This window comes from Chinchilla lanigera, unplaced genomic scaffold, assembly GCF_000276665.1.
Source record: "Chinchilla lanigera isolate Chin_1 unplaced genomic scaffold, ChiLan1.0 scaffold00109, whole genome shotgun sequence".
NCBI classification, from domain to species: domain Eukaryota; kingdom Metazoa; phylum Chordata; class Mammalia; order Rodentia; family Chinchillidae; genus Chinchilla; species Chinchilla lanigera.
The window spans coordinates 5,537,750-5,564,248 of NW_004955510.1; the positions used below are offsets into that span (position 1 = coordinate 5,537,750).

A 26,499-nucleotide genomic window follows, 5' to 3' on the forward strand; every position below is an offset into this window, starting at 1 on the left:
AAAAAAAAGTTTAAGGGAAAATTAAAAGTAATGGTTGAAACCGTTTACTGAACCTCATTAAGCACGACATTTTGGAACTAAACATAGTCAGTCGGTCTCATCTTAGTGAGAAGGTTCAGGTGTAGAAGGCAGCAGAGGCACGTTAGAGGTCCTGTTTTCTTGAGGGACATGAAAGAAACACTGATTACATGGAGGAGGGGAAATACGAGCATAACAAATCTTCAAAATACACAAAATCATTAGAAAACAAGTATGCATCACTCTGAACACCCAGTAGACAGCGAAGAAGAGAGGAGGAGACATTTCTGGGTGTCACAGTGACAGCCGGGATGAATGTCCAGTGGCAAGGATGCTGAACGTCCTCTGACACAGCAAAGGACGCCACCCACAAAAGACAGTCATGCCCAGGGCCCCTGCTGAGAAAATGGCTCTGAGGAACAGAAACTGGGGCAAGGAAAACCCACACAATCCGATAAAAGGCAGGGACGAAAACAGCCCAAGAAAGAAGAGTAAATAAGGAACACAGAATGAGACATCAAGAAGAAAGTGCAAACATCTCAGCAATCTCAATAAATGTAAATAGGTTAAATTCCCTACTAAAATCTTCCATAGACAGAGAGGGCTTTTTTCATTATGACATAATTTATTACAAAAGATAGAAGCATAAACACCTACAAAGGTAAAAATAACAGGGTGAGAAAAACAACACTGAGTGAAAGATAACCCAGAAAAAGATGTTTATCAGACAAAATAGAATCTGAGGTAGAAAGCACTCAGATGAAGAGAGATTTCATATTCGTAAAACACGTGGCCCACACCAAAGATAGAATCACTGTGACATTTATGAACATCACAACACAGCTTCAAAAGAAATAGAGTGAAACTGACAAATAACTGAGAGAAAATCAACAAAATCCTCAATTGTAAAGATGACTTGAACATTTTTCTTTCAGGGCTGAGTGTAGTGGTGCATCCCTATAATCCCAGCACTCGGGGAGGCTGAGGCAGGAGGATTGCAAGTTTAAACCCAGCCTGGGTAACTTCAAAATTTAGCAAAACCCTATCTCAAAAATAAAACATTTAAAAAGGACTGGGCATGTAGCTCAATGTGAAGACCCTCGGGTCCATCCCCAGGACCACAAAAAAAAAAAAAAACTCAACATTTTTCTAGCAGATTTCAGAAGGTGAAAAATAATAGTATGCATGATTTTCACATCACACCTATAAGGTCATCAAGTAATACTTTATTAAATACTTCTGGTGGTCTGAGTTCTGCTGTAAAGTTTGGCATCTATTAACTAATTTAACCCTTATAAAATATGACAAAGTCATCACTATTCTTACGCCCATTTCACACACTGTGAAACTGACACGCGAAAGGTGCCCAGCACCACAGAAGAAGCAGAGTCCCGGTCGGAGCCCTAAGCCTGCACTTCCACTCCCTCTCTCAAGATCCCAGGAGACACTGCATCCTTCCCATCCGCATTGAACACCCCACAGTGGAAATGCTGCCAATGGCAGGAAACCCGCCGACACAAACCCCAAACTTCTGGGGATACATTTGCATTACTTATGGGATACTCTTGGTGAAACCCTTCATCACACGTGGTAAACTCGGGACTGAGAGACCCCGCCTCCCTGTGACGGCATCAGGAGAACCACAGCCAGCAGCAGCCCTAATGGCAAAACTTCAGGACTCCCACTGCAGCATTCCGCACCGCCGAGACAACGCAATACCACCTGAAAAAGAAATGCAGCGCAAGTGGGGAAGGACAGGATGACACTGTCAGGGTTTATAGCAATCCGAGCACCCTCCTCCAAGGGCCAAGAGAAATAGCCAATAAACTATTCCAACTCATCTGAGAGTTCAGCAAAGCTCACAGATACAAAATCAATGTGCATAAATCAATAGTTTCATGTATACCAGTGCTCCCAATTAGAAAATGTAATCCAAAAGAAAGCATATTCGTATTAGAAGGAAAAATCTATAAAATGCCCAGGGATAAGCCTCATAAGAAATGTGCAAAACCTATACAAAGAAAAATGTAGAACTTTACTTTAAAAAGCATGAGAGACCCCACACACGAGGGACGATGCCACGTCCCTGGCCGGGAGTGTCACTGTTACAAAGGTGACAGCTCCTGGCTTCTGAAGCTCAGCACCCAGAGCCCTGGTGACAGACACACCTTTTCATTTACACCCAGCGGCTGACAAGTAGCTGATGATTATTCATAAGAGTTGTGTACATTTTTCCAAGCATTTATTTACTTAATTGAATATGTGAAAGTTGAAAGAAGGGTAAAAAAGGTCTGAACCACATGAGAAATCAGAGGGGAAAAATTAATGAAGTAGGAGAAGGCAGGTCAAATAGATCGGGAAACCAGAATTAAAATCTAAGACCACAGAGACACCGAAGGGTACCAGAGGAAGAAAATAACAATTGGCCACTGGGGGAGAAGGCGCCACTGAGCTGGGCCGAGGATGCCAGGGTCGTGGACGCTGGGGACGGGGGAGCTGGGCCATACACAAGCACATCACAGGCAAAGTGGGGGGCAAAGGGAAGCAGATGCTGGGTCACTCACGAGGCAGCCAACAAAGTGAGACCCCAAATCAAGGCACATCTGTAAAGAATTCAACTTCAAGCTGGGCATGATGGCGCACCCTGTAATCCACCACTCTGAGAGTCTGAGGCAGGGGGATCTCAAGTTCAAACCCACCTTCGTCAACTTAGCAACTTAGGCTCTGTCTCAAAATAAAAAATAAAATAGGTCCAGAGCTGTAGCTCAGCATGAAGGCCCTGGGTTCCATCCTCAGTACCAAAGAAATTTTTTTTTTTTTTTTACTTTAAGCCATCCGGAAAAAGTAACACAATTGTTACATTTATGCCCTGGTCATACCTATGGGACGGCAGACAGTATGGTGTCGCTGCCAGACACCCCACCCTTGCACAACCGTGCTTTACAAGACCAAGAAAGACAGCGATGCTGACACCCTGCGACAACGGTGACTGTCACAACAGGTCCCTGAGAGACGGAGGCTACACCACTTCTCAGCTCTCCCCACCACACTCGCAGAGCCATGCAGGAGCCCATGGTTGACTGCTGGCAGTGAACTCTTTGGATGCATAAATTAACCAGATAGTACTTGTTATTAACAATTAAGATCTGCTAGGGTGACACATGTTACGTAGGTAGAAGAAAAGCCTCCTGGTAATTAGGCAGTAACAGTGAAGTGACTGGAAGCCACGGGATCGACAGAAATGAAAGTCAAGCGTCGCACAAACGTGAAGTTGGGCACTCTCCTTGCTCTCGTGTGGGGTGCAAATGCATTCAGCTTTCCAGAGGGCAACTCGGCACCATGCATGCTGCTCGGCCAGGCGATGGCCCCGCCTGGAGCCCACCTAGAGGAATACTCAGAGGCACATGTTCTGTCACTGTGAAAAAGTAAAAGGAACCTAAGTATCTATAAGAGGGAAATCTGTATATATTAATGAGCAACGTGTTCTCAGCTGCTGTTGAAAATGTGGCAATGCCAGGCATATGGCTCATGCCATAATCCCAGCACTGGCGAGGCTGAGGCAGGAGGATCACCATGAGTTCAAGGCCAGCCTGGACTACATAGCCATACCCTGTCTCAAAAAAAAGTCACAGTCTGTATGAATTTGCCCTAGGACAGACTGCAGGGGGAAAAAGCAAGATGCAGTGGAATACTCACAGTCAGCATTGTTTCTATAATGCAAAACACACGAAAAGGCAAAATAAAACTCCAAGCTCCCTGCAGGCGGGTGTGTGTGTGTGTGTGTGTGTGTGTGTGTGCACCCGCACGCACACTCCGTCCACCTCCAGAGCAGGGCTTTACTCCTCCTAATTCCTCTTGAACTCTGCCCACACTGTGTGTGTATGCATGTGTGTGCATACATGTGCATGTGTCTGTGTTGCCCTGTGTGCATATGTCTTTCTGTGTGTGTGTGTGTGTGTGTGCACCTATGGGTATGTGTACATATGTGTGTGTGCATGTGCATGTGTGTGTGTGTCTTGCATGTGTGTGCGTGTGTGTGTGCATATGCGCTCCTCCGTGTGACTTCTGAAAGGACAGAAGTGGGGCTGAAGGGTGAAGACAGCAGCACCAGCCTTGGAGGAAGCTGCCCAAGGGGGCGCGGGGAGACGCAGGGATGGAAGGGCCGCCGGGGCTTTGCCGGTGCCCTCACATTTCTGGGCAGCTCTCGCAGGTGGCCCAAGTCCCGCCCTCCGGCCCATGAGACCCGACTCCTGCAGGCACAGGAGTCCCTGTGCCGGGCCAGGCAGCCAGGGCCAGGGGCTGGGGCCGCACCAGGGCCCCGAGGCTGCAAACAGGAGTCTCCCTGGCCCCACTGCCCTCCCTGGCCCCATCAGAGGACAGAGACTTGACCTTCACCCTGAGCGTCCCCTGCTCAACACAGCACCCAGAAGCCCAGACCATGCTCCACCCTGCCATCTCCAGCCCTCGAAGCCTGCTTTCCACCAGGACTCCTAAACCTCACTCAGGACCCCGCCTTACACCCTCCCCTGCTGGTGCCTCCCTCCACGAAGGCTTTCTCCTCAACTCCTATTCATGCTCTAAAGCCCTAGCTCAAGTGTCCTCCAGGAAGCCTTCCCTGACTTCGCCAGACAGGAAAGCCTGCCTCAAGCTCTGTGATAACTTCTTGTTTTGCCCATGAGCTATGCATTTCTACCTCTATCCCTCATGGAGCAAAGGGTGGTGCCGGAACCATTCTGAAAGCCTCCCTCAGTGTTTATTGAATGCACAGCTGGGTGGGTACATGAAGGAACCCCCCTCTCTCCCTGAAGCCCCAGCCCCGCTCTGCTCCGCCCCCCAGCCCCTTCACCCACCTAAGGACTAGAACCACCCAGGCCTCTTCCCGCGCCTGCGCCTGCCGTAACCTGCTCATGTATCAATTAAAATTCTAATTAGGTGGTGAAAGCATATAATTACAATAACGCGTTCCTTCTCCCTCATTACTGCCACTGGCTGTCAGGCAAAGGGAGCACATTCTCCAGGCTGGGTGGGGTGGACGCCCGGGCTCTGCACTCACCGGGCTGCCCTTCCGGCAGTCGCCTGGCACAGGAAGCAGGTCTCCAAGGGTGCCAACCCCCAGGCCTGGAAAGGGGTTTCTGTCACTTGCTCAGCTGTGATGAGCACACTCCCTGCCTGGTTATGGCTCACATCAAATATCGGACTTTTTCATGCCTCTAGTCTATGCCTTTGTACCTGGAGTACCTTCTACTGTGAGAGTAATAAACTCCTAGGCATCCTTCAAAACCCACTTGCACTGGGTTCTGAGGGCACAGGGGAGAGATGCAGCCCCTACCTTGGGGCGCACACAATGCTGGGCAAGATGGTGCCCATGCTCCACAGGAGGAAGCCGAGGCTCCTTGACCACACACTACTGTGGGTGGGCCCCCTCGAGAGCACAGATCTGTGAACGCCCAACTAGGGAGATCGCAGCTGTGGCTTGGAGGTGCCACGCATTCACCCCACCAGGACATCGTCAGCCAGCAGAGCTCGGACAATTCCCCCTTGCTTCACCATTAAGCCTGCAAGGGGTCGGCACTGTCACCTGCACCAAGCTGACATGAAGCTATCGGGGGCCACCCTGTCCCTGTGCCTCTGTGGGGACCCCAGCGAACGGAGCCACACGGTCACTGCGGTCCCCATACTGGCTCTCTGCAAGCATCTTACATCTGCAGCCTTGAGGTCTGCAGGGCCTACTGACACAGGATGTTCACGGACCACAGATGCCCACAGATGCCCAGCTCGCTAAAGCTGCCCAGTGTGGTGGTGCACGCCTATAATCCCAGCACTCAGGAGGCTGAGGCAGGAGAATTGCTGCAGGTTCAAGGACAGCCTGCGCTACACAGTGAGGCCCTGTCTCAAAAAAAAAAAAAAAGCTATCAAGTTATTAGGCTTCCTCACTGCAGGGCTTTCCAGAGCCTCCAACATGCTGACGTGTGGGGCGATTTCTCCCAGAGAAGCAACCAGCTGAGACCCGGCCTCAGTGCCGGTCTCTCCAACACTGTGTAAAACTAGTCCCACCCTGGGCCTCTGAGGTGCCCCTGCTCACTGCTGTGTCCCCGGCACCCAGCGCAGAGGCGGCCACACAGCAGGCCCTGGACGGGCGGCAGCCACTCCAAGAGGAGGTGTCAGGTGGATGGCCTCACCTGGGAGTGCAGGACAGTGCTCTGGAACTCTCCGACTTCAAATGCCCCACACTTCCCAGGGCCCTGTCTCCAGGAGACCAGAGGAGCCCTCCATGTCCCACTCCTATGCTGGAGATGGTGACAGGATGAGACACAGGAGCCTCTGGGAGATGTCGCCAGCCAGGGAAGAGGCTGAGACCTCACACCTGTTGATCACAGGCATCAGAGGCAGATGACCCTCGGTCCCCCGCCCCACAGGTGCTCGGGGGCTGGGCTCCCTAAGAAGGTGCTGTCTTCACCATACTCACAGAAAGATGTACCCGCCCCCCCGGGAACGCACTGGGGCACGCTGCCTCGCCGGTGCTAGGAGACTCCAAGGGCCGCACACAGCTGGACACCAGGAGGGCTTGAATGGCATCCAGGAAAGAGGAGGGCAGAGCGGGTCCAGGAACATGAGGACACAGCAGCACAGGCAGCCTGCTGGCTGGGGGTTATTCTGGAGCCCAAGTGTCACACCTAAGTGGCCCAAATAGTCCAGGTTTTTGTGCTGACAAGGAAAGAACTGCCAAGCACACACTCTGGGGTAAGTAGTGAGTAGCTACATTTACTGACGATCACAGGACAGGAACAGGGACAGGGAGAAGGAAGAGGAACGAGGAGAGGAACTCTCGAGCTGTCACACAGCTCAGGCTTCCGGTATTTGAAGGTCAGACGCCCCTGACTCTAGGCGCCTCCAGTGTCCTCTTTCACTGGTGTCAGAACTAACGCTCTGCCACCCCAGCAGCAACACGACCACCGAGTTACACTCAGGTAATCACCAGGGGTGCTGCACCCACCGCTGAATAAAGGAAAGGCAGTGGCTTAGTTTCCCTGCATCTGACTGTATCACAAGCAGGCAGCAGAAGAGCTCCAAGCAGGTGTCCAAGCCTGGCCTCCTCATCTGAACAAAAGCACCATTTCTCACCCACGCCATGCTGCCACCGTCCCCTGGGGGCCCAGAGCCCCAGGATGCCCCACCCAGCCAGTTGTTGGGCTGGCTTTCACACAGGTGCTACAGCATGGTGATTAGGTGACAAACCTCATTTGCCAGGCAGCAACACGCAGAGTCATAACCAGGCCTGGCTCCATGGGAACACAGCTATAAACTGTTTCTGACAGTTGCGTGATTTCACCGGAGCATCACCCACTCATCCGCACACGTTTCTAGACAGATCCTGACACACAGCACCCTGCCTGCCCAGCTGCGCACCGCACCCCAGTCCACTGATCAGCCAGCAGACCAAGCCCGCGCCACCCTCACAGGAACACAGCCAAGTGTGCGCAATGGGCCACGCCGTGCCAGGTGGGCTGCAAGGCTCTGAGCTTTGTAGCAAGGAGCCTGTAGCCAGGCATTTCAGGGACACCATGGGAGGTGAGGGGCAGCCACACCCAAACCCAGAAGAACCCATTCCTGACACCCTATCCTAGGGAGAAAAGGCAACAGGGCCTGCGCTGCAAGAAGAACACCTGTCACCAGGTGTGGCCCTGGACACGACAGAGAGTGCACGAGGCCAACAACCAGAGCCGCCAAGCAGGAAGCACTCCTGCTAGTGAGCTAGCAGGTCTATGCTGAATGACCCACACTGGCCAGCAAAATGGGCTGCCTTAGCCCATTAACAGGCTTTCCCATCCTGCATGAACTTTTTCCAATTCCACGTGGTCTTAGAGGAGTGAGGCATATAGTACTTGACACGTGATTTAGGATGGACCCATTAGATTATCCCTACATCTGGAAGTGCTGATTGGTTCTCAGGTGGGCACGTGACCAGGATGGGCCAATCAGGTTATCCCTGTACCCGGTAGCACTAATTGGTTCTTGGGTACCCAAGACCCATCTGGAGCCAATCCGAGTCCTCTAGGACCTCACACTTGTAGTAGACAGGGAACGTGATCGCTTTTCCCCATTGTTTTTGTCAAGCAGGAAATGTAGCTGAGCTAGGGAATCAGTTTGACAAAAAAAAAAAAAAAAAGGAAGGAATGGGACCAGGAAGAGTCACAAAAGATACTCCACAGCCTAGATCCAGCCTTTCCTGAATCCCCTTGGTGAAAGGCCAGGGTATGTTGGACGCTTGCCCCACGTGACCAAAGGCACCCTGGCTGGTACCTACCTGGGGGGCAAAAGACTCCAGCACCATGAGTATGGCCACCAACACCCCCAGGGTGCTTCCCCTGTTTTCCATGCTCAAGCCCAGCACCACAGGTGTCACAGTCAGGAGCCCAGCCAGCCCCAGAGCCACTCAGCTGTCCTGCTGTCCCCTCCTTTGCTGCTCTGTCCTGCACAGCTGTCCCCTTGCCTTCCCCTCCTCTGCTCCACTCCCCGTGAAGTCCTAGGGCTGGGTAAGAGTCACCCTATGCTCCTCACAGCACAGGGGGGCATCACATACCCTGAGGTGGTGAGCGCCTCCTAGCAGGGGGATCCTTGCCCATGGGAGTGCACAACAGCCTAGAGGCAGGGCCTCTGTCTACGCCCTGCTATAGACGAGAAGCACAGGGATCTTTACTGATCCCACCAGACTGCCTCAAAGGGCTGCCTCTCACCTCCTCACCACACAAAGGTGAGCCCTGTGCCCACCTTGGCCCCAGCCCAGCACCTGGCCCAGGCCAGACACCAGCAAGCATCTGTGAAGGGGACTGTGTCACTCTCCCACAAGCCTCTGGAGTCCTGAGCTCCCACAAGTCTCAGAGCTGCTGCAGTCTTCAGAGGAGGGGGACAAGTGGGTCAGAGGCCAGGCCAGGGCACCCGGGAGCCCTGCTCCGGAGGGCCATGCTGGGCCGCCACCTGTTCCTGAGCATGGACCCAGGGATCATCCAGCGCTGCCTGCAGCCACGCCCACTGCCTCGCTGCTCCTGGGGGCTGTGTTCCAGGGCTGAGCATGCTACAGGCGCAGGCCCGGCTGCAGGATGCTCACCTTGGCCTCCCTGGGGAGAAGGACCTGCACGTCACCCGGGGGCAATAGCAGTGGCACCTCACTTACAAAGCAGGTGACACTGGGAGGGAGATGATGGAGGAAGGGCCAAGGAGCCCCTGCATGAGGTCACGAGACAGTGCTGGGCCAGGGCCCGGCAACAGCTCGGAAGTATTCGGGCACCCAGGGACCTGGTGTGGACGGAGCCCTGACAGCAGACACAGCCCAGAGAGGGGGGCCCCCGGATGGTAATCCTGCCCTCCTGGCTACCAGTGGGGATGGGGGACAGGTAGCGTGGGGTTGGTGTCTGGACAGTGATGTGTCATAAAAGCAGGGCAGTGGCCCATGGTGGGTGAACAGGGAGCAGGTGACATTCTAAATGGTTCAGGGAGGGCTCAGGCAGCTGGGGGTACAAACAGCGGTGGGCACTGCCAGAAAGAGAAGGAATGCAGGAGGGGCAGGAGAGCCCCGGGTCTTCTCCTGGGCCTGAGCCAGGCCAGATGTACACCGGGGAAAGCTCGCAGGTAAAGCCATTGCCTCTTGAAATCATCCACATGTGGGCCTTTTTTTTCTAACACTTGTACTGGGGCCTTTGCACTGAGCTAGGCTCTTAATTTTTGAGACATGGTCTCACTAAGTCACTGAAATGGCCAGGCTGAGCTTGAACTTGGGATCCTCCGCCCTTGGCCTTGCAGAGTACTGGGAGTAGAGGTGTGTGCCACCAATTTTGATAAAACCAAATTCCAGGAAGGGAGGGAGGAAAGAAGGAAGGGGAAGCACAAGAGAAGTCAGAGCTCCAGCCCACGAAGCTCGAGGGCAGTCAGGGCCTGAGGACACACAGCAATGATGACCGGATGCAGGGAGGTGGTCCCCGGCCCTGAGGGAGGCCAGGCCTGCTCCCTGCCTGGCCGGCCCACCCTGCTCAGGCCCACTTGAGACAAGGGTACTATGACACACACCCCTGCCTCAACCCCAACCCCGTCCTGTTGTTCCCCCCACCACCGACAAACCCACCAGCCGCCTGGGCCCTCTGGCTCAGGGGAGCCCTTCCAGGGCAGGCACCCCCACCCACACACTCCTGCCTGGACTCCCTCAGAGCTCACACACACTGTTCCTGCGCCCCTGCCGCCATACCCCGTCCCTGGCGAGGTCCCTCTACCCCTCTGGGCCTCAGTCCCCAGTTCCCAGGTCCATCCTTAAAACAAGAGCCCCCAAACACGAGGATAAAGAAAGGGTGCTCTCCGAAGAGTGGGACAGCCCTGCTGTCCACACCTAGATCTGGACGACTCTCTAGTAGCCACCCCAGGGCCCCCACTACCAGCACAGGAAGGATAGCAGAGAAGACTGGGGCAGGGACAGCGCCCGAGGAAGCCTCTGGTGCTCACATGTGCCGCCCCTGCCCTTTCAGAAGGGCCAGCTCCGTGCGGCTGTGACCTGAAGGGCCATGCAAGCAGCTACCGTGGGCAGTGGCTTCTCAGCAGTCCCCACCTATCCCTCGGCCTGAGCATCCCACCCCTGTCCACCCCACAGAGCTCCGCAGCTCCTGGCCAGCTGCAAATACCAGGCACACGGCAAGAGACCACATGTCGCGAAACCTTGGTCACATTTCGTGACATGTGGTCTCTTGTTGTGGCACAGCATTTACATCTGTGGAATCCAAGCCCCAGCACGCAGGGTGTTGGGCTGAGAGGGGCCCTGTCACATGATGCCTAGTGGACAGGGCTGGGGGGGGGTCCCCAAACAGGGTTTCCCAAAGCTCATCTGCCCAGGGGCCCCTATCTAGAGGCCTGGACCCTGGGATGCAGGGAGGGGTGCATCCTGCACCTATAGGCCAGGGGTCCTGGGCCCAGCCAGGGTCCAGAATTCAGGGCTCTAATTCCAAAATCTCCATTGTGGGCTGGACAGGGAGTCTGGCCTGAAGCTGGTGGCTCGCAGGGCAGAAGGAAGCTCTAGAGAAGGCTGCGTCACCCTGAGAGTGGACGCAGGGGCTCCGCATCACACCAGAAACCAGGAGGGCAGCGGCTCCCAGCCACTTGCACTGCTGGCCCCAGCCCCAGCCACGCCCCACCCAGGCCAGGGGCCCAGCGGAGAGGGGGAGGAAATCAAGGCTGAACCCCAGCCTCTTTCCCCACACACACCCAGCTGAGCCTCACCAGGGACCAACAGGATTGTGATGGGCTGTGACCAGGGCCACCCTGCTGGAGGAGCTTGGCTGGTCCCCTGAGGGTGCCCATGGGGAAAGGGGACACTCAGGCTGGCCAGTGGGACAGTAGAGGCCAAGTCAGGGACCCAGTCCAGTTCCTCAGCCAGGCTGGGCCAGTCCCCAAGGCAGAGTGGGCACAGCACAGCTGAGAGACATCCAGAGAAAGGAGATTCGCAGGGCAGCCCACCCTGCACATGACCCTAGGAAGCCAGGGCCCCACCCCTGGAGCAGCCAGGGTCCAGTGCAGGGCAGCCTCTCTGCACTGTGGGCATCAGCAGCAGACGAACCATGTGCTGTCATCCTGCCCAGCAGCCAATCCCAGGAAGCACTGACCACTGAGAAAGTCTTCTTTGAAAGCCATGTGTATAAATGTTCTTCTGCAAAGCACAAGTTCTTTAAGACCAGGAAGCATGGTTTTCTTGGCTATGTAGGCCCAGGTTGAAGGCCAGGGCCTCAGTGGACACTCAGGGGATGGATGGATGGATGGATGGACAGATGGATGGATGGATGATTGGATGGGTGGTAGTGAGTGGGCAGGTGGGTGAATGGATGGACAGATGACTGGATGGGTGGTGGGTAGATGAATGGTGGGTGGGTGGATGGATGGACAAATGACTAGATTCGTGATGGTGGGTAGATGGATGGAGGGGTGGTGGGTGGATGAGCAGATGGACGGATGGACGGATGGACGACGGACTGATGATTGGATGGATGTTAGTCGGATGGATGGTGGGACAGATGACTGGATGGGTAGATGGATGGACAGATTAATTGAATGGGTAGTGGATGGATGGATAGATGACTGAATGGGTGGTGATGGGTGGTGGTGGGTGGGCCTGCCCTTTCTAACATTCCCACTGGAAGATTTCACAGAGCAGCCTCTCGGCTGCACCCCGCTTCTTGGCACTGTACATCACCTGGGCTCTTAAAACCACTTTTCAGAGACTTCCGCAGACATTTATCCTCCATCTTCTAACATAACAGGACCTCCCCATGCTCATCTTATGCTGCCTCATAGCTAATTTCCTAGATTTCTATGTATAAAATAAATCATTTAACAAAAAATCCGTATCTACAGTGTATGAAACAAAGGAAGATTTCAAAGCCCATTAACTCACAGAGATGGTATGTTACCGGGAGAATATGGGCTGTATAATTAAAACAATTTAAATCCGATTATAAAAAGACAGCGGGCTTTACTGCCTGCCACCATCTCACTAATAGAAAGAAAACCAATATCTTGAGTTTTTAAAATTAGTGCGAAATTATGAATTAGAACACGCATGAAGCCCCACTCCGCTGCTCCGAGGCACTGAGGAGATGACAGGAAATTCTCCTCGCAGGAGCGGAAGCCAGCGTCAGCTCAGAGCTTGCCTGGTGCACACGGCAGGTGAGCGGTGGCCACCGCCTGAGTCAGGAAAGGCCCTGTGACAGCCAGTGGGAGGCACCTCTCCCTGGGGCCCCCTGTCCCGGAGTTAGCAATGCCTGGTTCCCTGCATCCTCTCTCTGGAACCACTGAGGGAGACACATCCAGGGCAGGTGGGGGGCAGGAACCAGAGGATGAGTCAGGGCCTGGGCAGGGAACCCCTCCATGAGTGGCCAAAGTGCAGTCTGAACTAGAGCACAGCCTGGAGCTGCAGGGAGGAAAATGACAGCAACGGAGCCCTGTTAGCCAGGTACCTGCTGGTAGCCAGGCAAGCAGGCCATGAGGTCATCAAAGGCCACCGGCCAGCAGCTGCACCTGGGCCCAGGGAGAGCCACATGGGTGCCAGGCAGCCGCTCACGTAGGCTGGCTGTCTCCACAGAGCCTGTGTCAGACCTGGAGGTCCTGAGGCTGGGCCCCAGGTCTGTTATGCCCACAGCGCCTGGTATAGGGTCGACCCCCAGGGACACGTTGGGCACTTACTGCATGCATGTGCTAGAGATACAGCTGTTTCCAAATCTCAAAATAACTCCCCAGCTGGAAGTGGGGAATTCATAGGTGAGGAAACCGAAGCTGAAACCCTGAAGAAGTGTGTGGTTTACCACGCAGCCAAGCAGAGGAAGAGGAGGGGTGAGCACCCGAACGCGCCCACAGCCACAGGGAACGTCCCACTGCCACTACCAGCCCATCACAGCCCCTCGGGCCAGATGCCAGGGTCAGAAGGAGCTGGACCCCCCCACCCCAGAGTCCAGCAATGCTACCTGGTGCTGGGGGTAAGCTGAGGCAGCAGCCCCTCCAACCCAGCCTCTTTGGGGGCCAGAATTCACCTGCAAGACGTGATTTCCATGCCCGCTCCTGACATTTGAAATCCCACTAAGGGGCCATGATCAACTCTGGCACAACCTAGTCTCTCAAGGGCTTCTGTGGCCCCGGCCTCGCCCACCCAGCCCACCTGTCCCCACTGCAACGGCCAGCACAGATGTCCCTCACCTGCCCACCAGCCGAGAGCCCGCCAGGCCTGCTGCTGTGCCAGACAGTCAGGGAGAAGCAGGCCCTGGGGTGCAGGCTGCACCCAGGGTTCCACCCACCCTCCTGCCCCAATTCTACTTCCTGTTCCTGCAGAGTGAGTTCTGAGAACACTACCAGCCTTTGGCTCCAGCTCTGGGCTGGGTGGAGAGGGGCTGGGGCTGCGATGTCTGGAGAGCAGGTCCTCTTGTCCCAAGACAGTTTCAACAGTATACAACATGGTTCCATCTCAGGAGGCTGAGGGAAGAAGACCCCTCTGAGTTCCAAACTAGCCTGGGCTACACAGTGAGTCAAGGCCACCCTGAACTACATAGTGAAGCCCTGCTGTCTCAAACAAATAAAGGGCTTTCACTGAGCACCAGGATCAGCTGGTCGGGTGACACAGCCAGGAACAAGAAAGACCCTTCTCCACCCACACAGCCCAGACACATGTCACAGATAAATCACCAGTATCCTCCTGACATGCAATGCTCTTCTAGGTGGTGGGACCCACACGTGCAAAGGTCCTGGGGGGGTTGCACACTGGCCTTTTGGAGGGGTATGAAAAAGGCCAGCATGGCCAGAAGAGCTCAGTCAAAAGTATGGCAACAGAAGCAGGTACCATCAGCTTTTGTCAGGTACTCAAGGGGCTGCAGGTCCTGCAAAAGGACTGCTTCTCAGCACATGGGGAGCCACGGAAGGGTCTCAGCAGGAGAATGGAGGGGATTAGATTGATTTCTCTGATCTTCTGGCCGCTGCATGCAGGCAGCCTGGAGGGGAAGGCAGAGGGATTGACCCCTGAAGAGGAGGTGGCCTCAGGTGCTGGGCCAGGGCTGGGCATCCAGGGCACAGCAGGGCATTGCAGGAGCTGGGCAGAGAGTTAGGAGCTGGCCTGGCCACCACACATACCCCACACCGCCTTGCCGAGCCACGCCGCTCGCCCTGCTCCCAGAGTGATTCCCCCAGCAGCCTGCCGCCCCGCTGCTCGGCAGAGCGATGACGTCGGCTCACAGCGGCCATGGACAGCGGGGCCTCAGGCAGAGAGGGGTGAGGTCACCAGGCTCCGAGTGGTCTGGACTTCGGGCACCTCTGGTTCCGTCTCTTAGTGGGCAAAAATTCCAGGCTCACCCAGAGACACGGCACCAGGCAACACTGAGACTGCTGTGTCCACTCCGGCTTCCGACCCTGGCAGGCGGCCAAAACAAGCAATGGCCATCTCCACCCCTCCAGCACGGCCAGGTGATGGCAGGACGACAATAACCAGGGCACCCAGCTGCCCATAGTGCCAGACAGGTGATGCTCTCCACAGTCGCTGTGCCTTCTGGACCTTAACACAACCCAGAGAGGGAGCCATGCTCCTTAAAATACTCCTTCAGGCTTCAGACACACGTATCTCGTCCTTCCTGACACTTTCTGAAACAGCTCAACAAGTCCCATTTCAGGAGTGACTTCATGAGGTGGGATCAAAACCACAGTGAATGCTGCCACCCCAAAACCACCTAACAGCAGGGCAGGCGGGTAAAAACACACCGCTGTATCCTCATCCACCTTAGTCACAGGGTCTGGCATCGTGTGACTTTTGGCTCTCCCCCAAAGCCAAAATGACCATAAAAGGTGTTATGGCTCCTGTCAGGAAGTCCCCCAAATCCTCATGTGGTCACACGTGGGGCTTTTTCAGAGGAGGCTGAATCTAGAGTGCGTGATGCTGAGATTAAGGGTAAGTGATTACTAAAGCAGCCCACTGATTGACTTGGCACCTGCCCTAAGCGAGGCAACCTAGATGGAATATAAAAGGGGCAGAAAGAAGCTGCTAAGGTCCCTTGCTTGCTCTTGCCTGCCTACCTGCCAGGGACAGTTTGTCCTGTGTGATGCCCTCTGCCATGCCACCTGCCTTGGAGCCTGCCGACTATGGACTGAAATCTCTGCAAACTGTGAGCTGAAATAAACCTTTCCTGCTTTAACTTTGGGTGTTGGGTGTTTTGTCTCAGCAATGAGAAAAGTAACTAACCCAAAGGGTAAATGTTTTTAATTAATTCAGGACATGGAGACAGCCATGACATCACAACCAAAGACACTCAGGAAAGAGAACTGCAGAGCTAGTCCAGAGAGTGTCAGGAGCGATGGGATAAGGATATCTGAAGCCAGGGAAAGAGTTTGAGAGAGACTTGTGGCAACATGTCTCACTGTACTGAGTGTTTTAAATTTAAACACACTGCATTTTTCAATCACATTTCATACACAAAAGAGAAAGGGGTAAAAAATAACTAGGCTCCAGATTATGTGCCCCGAAACTTCTCCGAGGAGCACGGTACTTGTGTTGAAATGCTTAAAGGCTGTGGGTAGGGACAGCCTGGCCCAGCATAGACATGGGTCAGAGATCAGCACCGCCCATCCTCGGGCATACACAGACCTCCAGCTTCCAAAACTTTGCACTCCAGATGCCAGACTCAAGTGTTCCAGGCACCCCTGGCTAGCCAGACCTAGCCCAGGTGAGGATACCTAGGTTACTCCTCCCAGCTCAGCCAGCAGGCGACCCAGAGGCCTTGGGGTACAGCCTAATTCACACTCACCACTCCAGAGGCCAGAAGCCCAAGGTCAAGGTGTTGGCGCGGTCAGTACCTCAGAGGGCACTCTGCCCATCTCGTGGTGGCCCAGCTCACTGTGTCCTTCCCAAGTGGGGTGGAGGAGCAGGCTCCCTGGTGTCTCTCTAACCCCATCACCAGGCCTCTGCCCTGAGAACTGCATGGAAACGTAATTTTCCCCACATCCAAAGGCTGTCATGGTGGAGGTCAGGGCCTCCGAAAAACATTCAGCCCATGGCACCTCAGAGTCCTTGGCAGCCTGGCCTTGGCTTTGCCCGGCCCTCATCACTCTGGTGTTATTGTCTTTTTTTTTTTTCTTGTTTTTTTTTTCAGGTCTTTTTGAGAAAGAGTTTCCCAATGCAGTTCAGGCTGACCTTGAACTCACTTTGTAGCCCAGGCTGGCCTCAAACTTACAGTGATCTTCCTGCCTCAGCCTCTGACTGCTGGATTACAGCCACCAAGCCTAGCTACGGTGGTGTCAGAACTCACACCTCTCCTGCTGGGAAATGCCTCTGGGTGTCACATCGCATGGAGACCTCAGGTAGGAGCAGAAGGAGGGTGGGGGAGGCAGTGCTCTCGGAAGCAGCATAGGGATCTGTAACAGCCTCCTTGTGTGAGCTTCCACAGGCAAACACACATGTGGGGCATGTGCACACACACACACACACACACACACACACACCCGGAGCAGGGAGCTTGGCCCAGCTTGCATGGGACACCCATGGGTCAACCTCCAGCCTCCTTGGGCCCCTCCTCAGCACTACCTACCCAGGAGGCCCACCCCCCAGGAACAAGGATACAGTTACCCGCACAGTCCTGGCCACCACTGCCCACCTCAGCCCCTGGAAGCATTGCCAGGTGCCCAGCTGACCCCGAGCTGGGCCCAGGTGCTCACACGGAGCTCTGCCCCACCAGCCCCAACTGGGACTCTGTCACACACACACCCATTCTCAGCCCTAGGCACCGGCCAAGGTTGCAGATGTCGAGACTGAGGCTCAGAGCAAACAAGTGACATTTCCTTTCTCTTTCTTGCAGTTCTACAGGTGGCACCCAAGGCCTTCTCACTGAGCGGAGCTGCATCCCCGGCCCTTTTTTTTTTTTTTTTTTCTAGGCAGGATCTGACTAAGGCTCTAAGTTGCTCAGGCTGGATTCAAACTTGCCATCCCCCTGTCTCAGCATCCCAAGACTACACAGCTCATCAGGCACAGAGTTGGCCTGACCTGGACCTGCCTGACCCCTTCCACCAAACAGGATGAGACATATGCACCTGACAGCCAGGTCCCCGCCACTCCGTGCGCTTGAAGCAGGCAAGCTGCCACGAAATTAAAACACCACTCGGTGACAGGTGGCAGGTGCCTGAGCCTGGTGCACAGATGGCTCCAGGCCACCTCCACAGGAGCCACATGGCCAGTGCCAGCCTCTCCCCTGTTCTCCTGAGACTTCCAGAAAGGCTGGGCTCCCCTCCAGGCTATGGCTGTCCGTAGGGCTGCAGGGGGAGGCCCCTGCTCCCCATGGAGCCACAAGGGTTGGTGACACTCAGCCATGCTACCTCCATGCCCAGAGCTGCCCCTGCCTGGCCCTGGGCCAGGGACTTTCAGACAGGTGCCCAGCCCACCCCGTGGCAGTACCTTGTGTGGTCACCCTGCTTCATAGGGGAAACTGAGACCACCTGCCAAGCACAGCAGAGTAGGAATGGGAGCCTCAGGGTGCCCGAGGGAGAGCAACACCTTGTGGCCCGTCAGTCCCTGGCAGAGGGGTAAGAAGGGGGACAAGGCAGGCAGGCTGGGGCCGACACCCTGGGGCTGGCCCTGGGCCCATGCTGGTGGCCCCCCAACTATCCTCCTCGGGAACCCTGACTTCCTGGCTACTTGTGCACCCAGGAACAGCAGAAGGGGCCACCTCACCACCACCACCCCCAGCCTGAGCTGCAGCCAGAAACCCGGCTGCCAGGAACCCACAGCCCCAGGGAACCCACAAGGGGACAGTAAGGATGGACCTTGGCTCCTTCCTGGGCCCAGAGTATGTCAGGGAGGCCAGCGCCCCAGAGACAGGCCTAGCACAATGCAGGGTCCCCGCCCCATAGGCAGAGGCCACATCGAGGACCAAGCCAGCCGTAGACAAGCACTGGGGCTGAGCTGCTGAGGGGATCCGGCCTGGAGCCCGTCTCTCATTTTGTGTTGCAAAGTTGTATTATCGATACATGCAGTTATGTGTATTTTTCACATCCAACATGACATGTACATACATTGTGCAACACTTAGGTCTGGCAAACTGCCAGCAGCAGTACCAAACCCAACTAATATTCCTTCACTGACAACATTTCACATCAGCTCCCCTGGGATTTCTCAAGAATGCAATGGAGCATCACTGACCCTATGGGCCACTCCACATATGGAGCTCCTGGATGAACCCTAACCTAGCTGGGCCTCTGGATCCCAGAATCAGGCCCCCTACCCAACCCCACACACCCACCTCTGGCCCTTGTGCCTTGAGAAACTTCTAGCTCAAGCTCCAGAGGGGTGGGCCTGTCCAGGCCCCACGTAGAGGGTACCAATGCACAGACACACAGAAGTTGGCATGAGAGCCGTGAGGGCTGCCGGGAAGCCTGCAGGGTCGAGGATAAAGGGATGTACAAAGAGAAAGGACAGGAGAAATGAGCTGTGCCCAACCAGGATGCAGTGCCTCAAATGTTCTGATTTGATTTTTTGTTTGTTAATTTTATTCTAAAGAAAAAAAATAAAATTTCAAAATAAGATAGTAGGGGAATAATAATGATTAATACTTTGCACATTGTTATCCTTAAATTAGTTACTCAGAGTACAAGATAATTTGTTGTTTTTTGAGATGGGTCTCACTATGTAGCCCAAGCTGGCTTTGCATTCACAGCAATCCTCCAGCATCAGCCTCCAAGTACTGGGATGACAGGTGTGCACCATCACATGGTTATCAAGTGGTTTTGCATATTTTGGCTTTGGGGTGCTGTTGCTGTCATGAGCCACCAAAGAAACTGGAGGGCTGTCTGACATGAACAGGAAGTAGGCACTGTGCTGTTCCCCAAATGCCTCCAGTTCCCCTCCACGCCTGGCACATAGTAGGATGATGCCTCCATAACTGTGGCCACATGTAGAGTTCTGGTCACTGAGGCAGAACAGAAGTGATGGAGGTGACATCTGGGCTGAACCTCCACCAAGCTCTCTCCCCATCTGGCCCTGGAACTGGCAACTATCAAAGCACCAGAGTTCCCCAGAGCGTCAGTCCCCAGCTGATCCATGATGGGATACACTGCTGTCCCATTCACCCACTAAGATTTGGGACTGTTTGTTACTGAGCATAACTTAACCCAGGCTGACTGATACAATGGGAAATGCAGAACAAAACCAAGGTCTAGGGACAAACAGGCAGGGCCCTGTGCAGCAGCCCAAGCAGAATCCCATTCAGGGGTCACACTGGGATGGGAAGGTTTGAGGAGAAGCAGTGCAGACACAACATGCTGACTTGTTAGGGGACAGCATTTTCTGGGGACCTGTGTTAGCTTTCCACAACTATGACCAAATTCTCCATATAAACAACTACAAGAACCTCGGAAGATTGTTGCCCGCCCTACAAGCCAGGTTGAGTGTGCCGAAGGACAGCTTTTGCTGCCTCCTCAGCTTGAAGCATCATTAGCAACAGCCTGAGGGCCAGGAAAGAAGTCACCACATCATCAGAGAACACAAGCAAGGATGCAGAGACCCGCAGGCCTAGAGAGGGGCACGCGGTGTCCCAGGTCCTGCTGGCCCTCCTGGCAAAGACAGAGGATGCCGCCCAGCAAACAGGGAAGACGGCGTAAGTGGAGAGAACACACGTGGTGACAATGTGCTCCCCCACAGTGGGCACAGACTGGTGTGCCAGCCTGGCAGCAGAATAATGGGCCACAAAGACACCCGCAAGCTATTGCCTGGAACTGAGAACGTGCCAGACTACGTGGCAAAGGGGAATTCAGGTTGCAGACAGAAGTCAGTTTGCAGATCAGTCAACCTTAAAATAGTGAGGTCACCCTGGGTTATGGTGGGGGGGGCACAATCACCAGGGCTCCGGGAAGAGGGAGTGAGGCAGAAGAGTGGCAGAAGGAGATGGAAGAGAGGCAAGGTCAGAGACATGAGGGCCTGAGCCACAGTCTCGGCCAGCTGTGGAGACAGAGGGAGGGCCCAGCAGCACTGGAAGCTGTAAGGGACCTACTCCCCCTTACCCCAGCTAGCTCCCTGCTTGATTTAGGCCAGAGAGGCCCAAGTCAGGCTTCAGCCTGCAGAACCACAAGATCATACACTTGTGCTGTTTTAACGACTCACTCTGGGATGAAATCTCTTTCCTAGCCAAGAGAAAACTAATCCAGCTGAGTGGATGGAAAGACGGCAGGGACCAGGGACACTCGGAGCCTGGGATGCATCTGGCTTAGGCTGCACTCTCCCTCTGAGCTGCGCCCAGCCCTGACCCTGTCTCCTCAAACCCTTCTGTCCCTACCCAACCGAAAAGGACCTGGCTCTCCTGCTTTCTGTCTTCTGCCGCCTCCTTCAAGTGCTCTTTCCGAACTGTGACACAGCGATCCACAGCACACCCAGCAACGCTCACCTTGCACTCACAGATGAGACCTCGGAAAGAGAAGGCTCCTGCTCCGCCTGTCCTGCTGTGCATCTCTACGTAATCTTTCACGTGTGCCAGCACCTTACACACAATGTGAAATTTTTTTTTTTACTTAACAAATTAATATCTTTTCTTATATCTGGAAGACAAATTTGTATACTGATTGGTAATGTGGACTTTTCCAGCTAAATCTAAGGTACATTTTAGGGACTACAACGTCCTTGCTGTGTTATTATTTCCTAACTTTAAATCCTCGTCAAGCACATATTAAATGCGATCCATTCTTTCACATGGATTGACCCAGTGTCCTAAGAAGCTGTGTTTGTAAGCAGCTTTTATGAAGTCAGCCTGAAGAAATTACAGGTATAGTCTGGGTATGATGGTGCATGCCTGTAATCCCAGAACTCAGGAGCCTGAGGCAGAAGGATCACCATGAGTTGGAGGCCAGTGTATGCTACATAAGCGAGTTCAAGGCCAGCCTGAGCTATACAGGGAGACCTTGTCTCCAAAAAAAAAAAAAAAAAGAAAGAAAGAAAGAAAGAAAGAAATTACAGGTCTAATTCTCAGGGCCAACACAACCCCTCTCCAGCACTTTCTTGTTTTCTTTATGAATACTTAATTCTGTACAGATCAGCATAAATGATTCCATTTCTTTAAAACATTGCACATAGGAAAACACAGGCAGCCACTAAGCGCAATGTTTCAGATGGTTCACAGTGGTTTCGGAAAAAGCCAATGACGTGGCAAATGAATAAAAGCAGGATACGCAAATGATCAAAACAGGGCCCTCTTCCTTCATGAAGTACAGCAGGAGGAAAACGGACTGGGAAGAGAAAAGAGCGCTAGCACCCAAGGTGCTTTCCTGCACCTTCCATGTTTTTATCTAATGAGCTTGCACTGGCCTCTTTCTTTTCTGCATTTTTAAAGCAACACAAGCCCACTGTAGCAATACATTTCTCTTATAATTGGAGGGAAAAGAGTAAAAGGGAAAAATGAAAAGGTCACACAGGGTCCTCTCTCAAGGAATTCACCCCTTATGAAGCCATGCACAGTAGCTGAAAATATCAACAGCCTGCGAGACAGAGGATTCGAGGCTGGGTCAGAGAACGGGGAGGGAACTGGTGTTTACCGAGTGCCTACCACAGGCCCTGTGCGGGCGATTTATACGCGTCTCCCCTCACTTAATTCTCCCAGTAATCCCAGGAGATGGCTGCTACAGTTACAGCATTCCCTTTTAACAGATCTGGGAACAGGAGCTCAGAGCAGGGCCCAGGCTTCCCCAGAGGGAGCACGACCTTGGTATGAGCTCTCTGGGCGCCAGCAACCAAGGTCTTCTCCCTGCTGCCTTTCAGACCCAAAGAGGCGGTGATGCTCTGGTCCCAGGACCCTCAGAGCTCACTGGGGCTTGTCCAGCGTAGAGGCCCAGGCCAGCCACTCCTCCACACCAAGTCTACCATCCAACGCAGCAACGAATGTCCAGGCTCTGAAGAAAGGGACAAGGCACTCACCAGGCAGGGGTCAGGCCGCCAGGTGGACAAGTGCCCCGCAGAACATGGCCCAGGAAGGGAGCGACCAGCTGAGAAGCTGCTCGCCAAGCCCGAGGCCAAGGAGGAGGAGGCTGCTGCACACTGCTCTGCCCTTTGGAGGCCCTCAAGGCTGGCTCCTCTGACCCTTCAGAGGCACCCAAGGGCTATGAAGGTCAGGGGACAAGGTGGACTTGTGCCCCTGCAACACATACAGTGACAGCAGCCAGCAGCAGGCAGCCCGGGGACAGCACCTGGCCCAAGTCCCTCGACCCACAACACTGCCAACCCTCACCTCCCCTTGAGAGGCTGGGTCACCCTGCTACCCTCAGAGGACATTTTTCCAGTGACTCAGAGAAACCGAGACCCATAAAGCAAGATCTCAACCCAAAAAAGGCCCCTGGTTGGAGCCTCTACCACCAGGACAACCATACATTTGGGGCATGAAGGTCAAGAAGCTAGCACTGTTTCACTTGTCTTGTTTAAATTGTTTCATTAACTGACAAGTTAAAAATCAGATTTAACACTAAAGCCCAAGTTTGCAGCTACCCATGAACATGTATATGCACATCTACAGTCCTGTCCTGAGGCAGAGCCGCAGCACCTTCGGTCCCTGGGGAGCTGTAGGTGGGGACTGACAGGCACCAAATGAGTGAGGATACTGGACACTCAGCGGAGAAGGACAGCAGAAGGCGCCATTGTAATGCAGACCTCAAGCAGGGGCCCAGGACTGGGTCCCACCAGGACCTATGATGATGGCACCCACAAAGGAAGTCCAGGGGCAGAGGGCACCCAGAGATGGGGTCTGCTGGTGGATGCGACCAGAGAAGGGCAGGGATTCCTCCTCGCTGCATGTCAGTGGACACCAGACACAGACATCTGCCAACACTAGAAGAAGCAGTTCCCATGACAGGCAACACCAGTCTCACCCTACTCGTCACCACCCCAAAACAGCACCTGGGACTCCAGAGCTGTACACCCCATCCCCAGCCCCACCCCGAAGACATTGCAGAACTTCTGGCTTCAGAGCTTAGGCAGCCCCGCCCCCAGAGACAGCCCCAGCTCCTCCTCAGCTGCGCCCAGGAGCAGGACGCCCTCAGAAGGCCTCTCTTCCAAAGAAGACCTGCGCAGCACCGATCTGACCTTCTGGACCACATCCATCGCTGAGTCACCTTCTCCTCTCGAGCCCCAGCAGACTGGCAGCAGAGGACTCAGCCCCGGACCCTGACGCTCCTCCTGGGAGGGATCCCTGCATCCTGTTCCCCAGCAGAGCCAGTCTAGCCTCAGCACCCGAGGGCACAGGCTTCAGAGCTAAGCCCTTGGCTGTGGAGCCCCAAGCTGGCCAGGTGTAGGGGACAGAGAGAGCCCTGAGCCCTGAGCCCTGACCATGAAGCAGGCGTGGGGGAGGAGTCTGGCTTCCAGAGCAGAGAGCCAGGTGGGAGGGGAGGGGAGGGAGAGGAGAGAAAAGCAGAGGGGTGTCTATCCCGCACACCTGTTGCCCCTGCTGTGCAGCCCCATCAGAGGCCAAAGGAGGCGGCGGCCCACACAGGAGCTAGGATTTCCCGCAGCCAGACCTGGCCCAGCTCCACTTCTTTCCTGGGCAAACAGCGCCCACCTCCGGTCCAGGCAGCGGCAGAGAAACCAGCTGCTCCGAACCTGGAAGAGAATCGCGGTGGAGACACTAAGCCGACGCACAACCTAACAACCTAACGAGGGCCGCGGAACTTGCTGGGCGCCGGCCAGGCTGCAAAGAGGGCGCACAGGCCGGGCTCGGCCACCGGGTGCTCTAGGCATGAAAGACGCCGGGCCACAGAGGACCAGGGAGGGACACGCGGCACAGGTCTCCGGCGCTCAGACACGCCCACCCACAAACACGCGAGAAACAAAGACGGCCGGAGCCGCACGCCTGCACGCCCACCCTGCGGGGAAGAATCGGCGTGCGCCGTGCGCGCAGCCTCCCCAGAGCGTCCCCACTCAGCTCGCTGCCTTCTGGGCCCGGGAAGCTGCTGCTGCCAGCGGGTGGCACCAGGCATCCCAGGCACACAGGGGACTCGGCTGGTCTCCGTGGCTGCGCGGTCGCTCACCTTCCTGCACAGCCTGGAATGGGTTGTTGGCCTCGATGACCTTGATGGAGTAGGTGATCTTCTCGCTCTGCAGGATGTCATCGTTGAGGCTCAGGTCGGACACAGCCAGCTGGAACACCCTGTCGTCCTTGGCTGCGTTCTCCTCAAAGATGGCACCTGGAGAAGCGGAGGGGTCAAGACTGGGGCTGGAGAAGACCCTGCCCCTCCCCTCGGGTCAGGTGCCTCAGGACCCAGGGCCACTGGGTGGGGGGAGGTCTGAGCTAGGATTTCTTTTCATGTACTTTAAGACTGTCCCCCATAACACACATAGGATGCCACCAGCCTCTACACACACGTGCACAGTTGACATGAGTCAGACATGCATATCCTACATGCTGCCACCAGGTCACACACATGGCTCACACCTAAGGCACATGTACAGCCATACCCAGTGTGACAGACTGTGCCACGCTGAGGTGGCCTCAAGCAACACCCAAATGCCCCTAAGTCCCATCCCAGAGCCAGAAAGTTCCAGGGAGGGCCCTGTTCCCCAGCCCAAGTCCACGGTTGCAGGATGCCTCCTTTGCAGCGTGCCCAGCCGAGGGAGCTGCACAGAGAGACCACAGCGGGCTCGCCTGGCAGAGGAGCCTGGCAGAGGAGCCTTCCGCGGGCACAGGGCCTCGGGTGGCCGCGACGGTATCCGGCCTGGCACCCTGGACTCCTGCCCTCCCGCCCTCCCGCTGCCTCTTCCTGCATGGGTGGTGGAGGGAGTCGGGGCGAGGACAGTCCCATAGACACCCTACACACACACTCCACTCAGGCGGCTGAGCATCCCGGAAGCAGCGGCTGGTGCGAGGCCACTCTAGCACCGCGCGGCCCCTCCGGGGCGTCCTCCAGCCGGCCCTGAGCGCTGCTTCCGCGGTCTCTGCGCCCGTGGTGGGGACGGGAGCGCCTCGCCGGGGCCGACCCTGCAGCCTGGGCAGCTGGGGACTCCCCAAGCCACCACTGCCAGGCCCCGGGGTCAAGGAGGTCCCACGGCTTGACCCGATGTCCCCCAAGCTGAGAGCTAGGCGAGACGAAAGAGCCCCGGGTCCTCGGTCCTCGAGACACTCGGAGCCGCATTGCCGACCGCCCGACTCAAGCCGCCCCAGGGCGGGAAGCAGGTTCAAGCCAGGCCCTTCGGGGGACGTCGCAGTTCTCCAAGCCGGGCCGATTCCCTCGCCACCCCACGCCACCCTGCGCCCTACCTGTCCTGTCACCCCCGCCTCCTCCTCACACCTCCCAGCCCCGTTTCTTCGGGCCTGCTGGTCTTTCCCAACTTCCGGAAAGGCGACTGCGCAAGGGTTCCCCCACAGCGGCCGTGTCCGCCCCCTAACCTGGCCCAACTTCCTGGGATTCCAGCCGCGCTGCTCCCAACTCCCGCTCGCTGCTGCGTCCCTTCCCCTCGGTGCCCTCCCCCATCCATCTCCCACCTCACCTCTTCCCTCGACCCCCACCACACGGATCACACTCTGGCCTCGGAGACTGGGACCCGCCAAAACTCCGGGACTGTCCAGGACAGGGCTGCAGTCGCCACCCCTTGATGCGCACACACACACACACCCTCACAGACACACGCCAGACGCGGGCCGACATCGCGTCCACTCTAACAGGCTGGCGGCGTCGCGCGCACCGACACACGCTCGCCTGGCCCCATACTCCCCAACGCCCTCTCGCAGTGACACCGACACGGTGCCAGGTGCACACGCAGCGACACACGCTGACAACACCCATCCGCGGTCACACTCCGCTCCGGGCCGGCCTCTCCAAGCTTGCTCGGCCAACTTGGAGAGCCCCTGGCCCTGTACAGCCCCCGACCCCGGTTCCTCTGAGCTGCGCCCGAGGGCCCCTAGCCCGGCGCGGGTCTTCACGCGCCCCCACCGCGGCGCCCCCCGCAGCCGCGGCCCCGAGTATGGGCAG

The 26,499-nt window shown here is 55.6% G+C and overlaps 1 protein-coding gene across 1 annotated transcript in view; it reads right to left on the reverse strand.

The window, feature by feature from the left end:
- Grid1 (glutamate receptor, ionotropic, delta 1) overlaps nucleotides 1-26,175 on the reverse strand; it is a 661,017-nt gene extending 634,842 nt beyond the window's left edge. Inside the window, exons 1-3 of the mRNA XM_013506310.1 lie at nucleotides 26,153-26,175; nucleotides 26,018-26,088; nucleotides 24,562-24,717 (exon numbers count right to left, since the gene is read on the reverse strand). Of these exons, the coding sequence (XP_013361764.1) occupies nucleotides 24,562-24,717; nucleotides 26,018-26,088; nucleotides 26,153-26,175 (250 nt within the window). The remainder of the gene's footprint in view (nucleotides 1-24,561; nucleotides 24,718-26,017; nucleotides 26,089-26,152) is intronic.
- Between the last annotated feature and the right edge of the window lie 324 nt (nucleotides 26,176-26,499).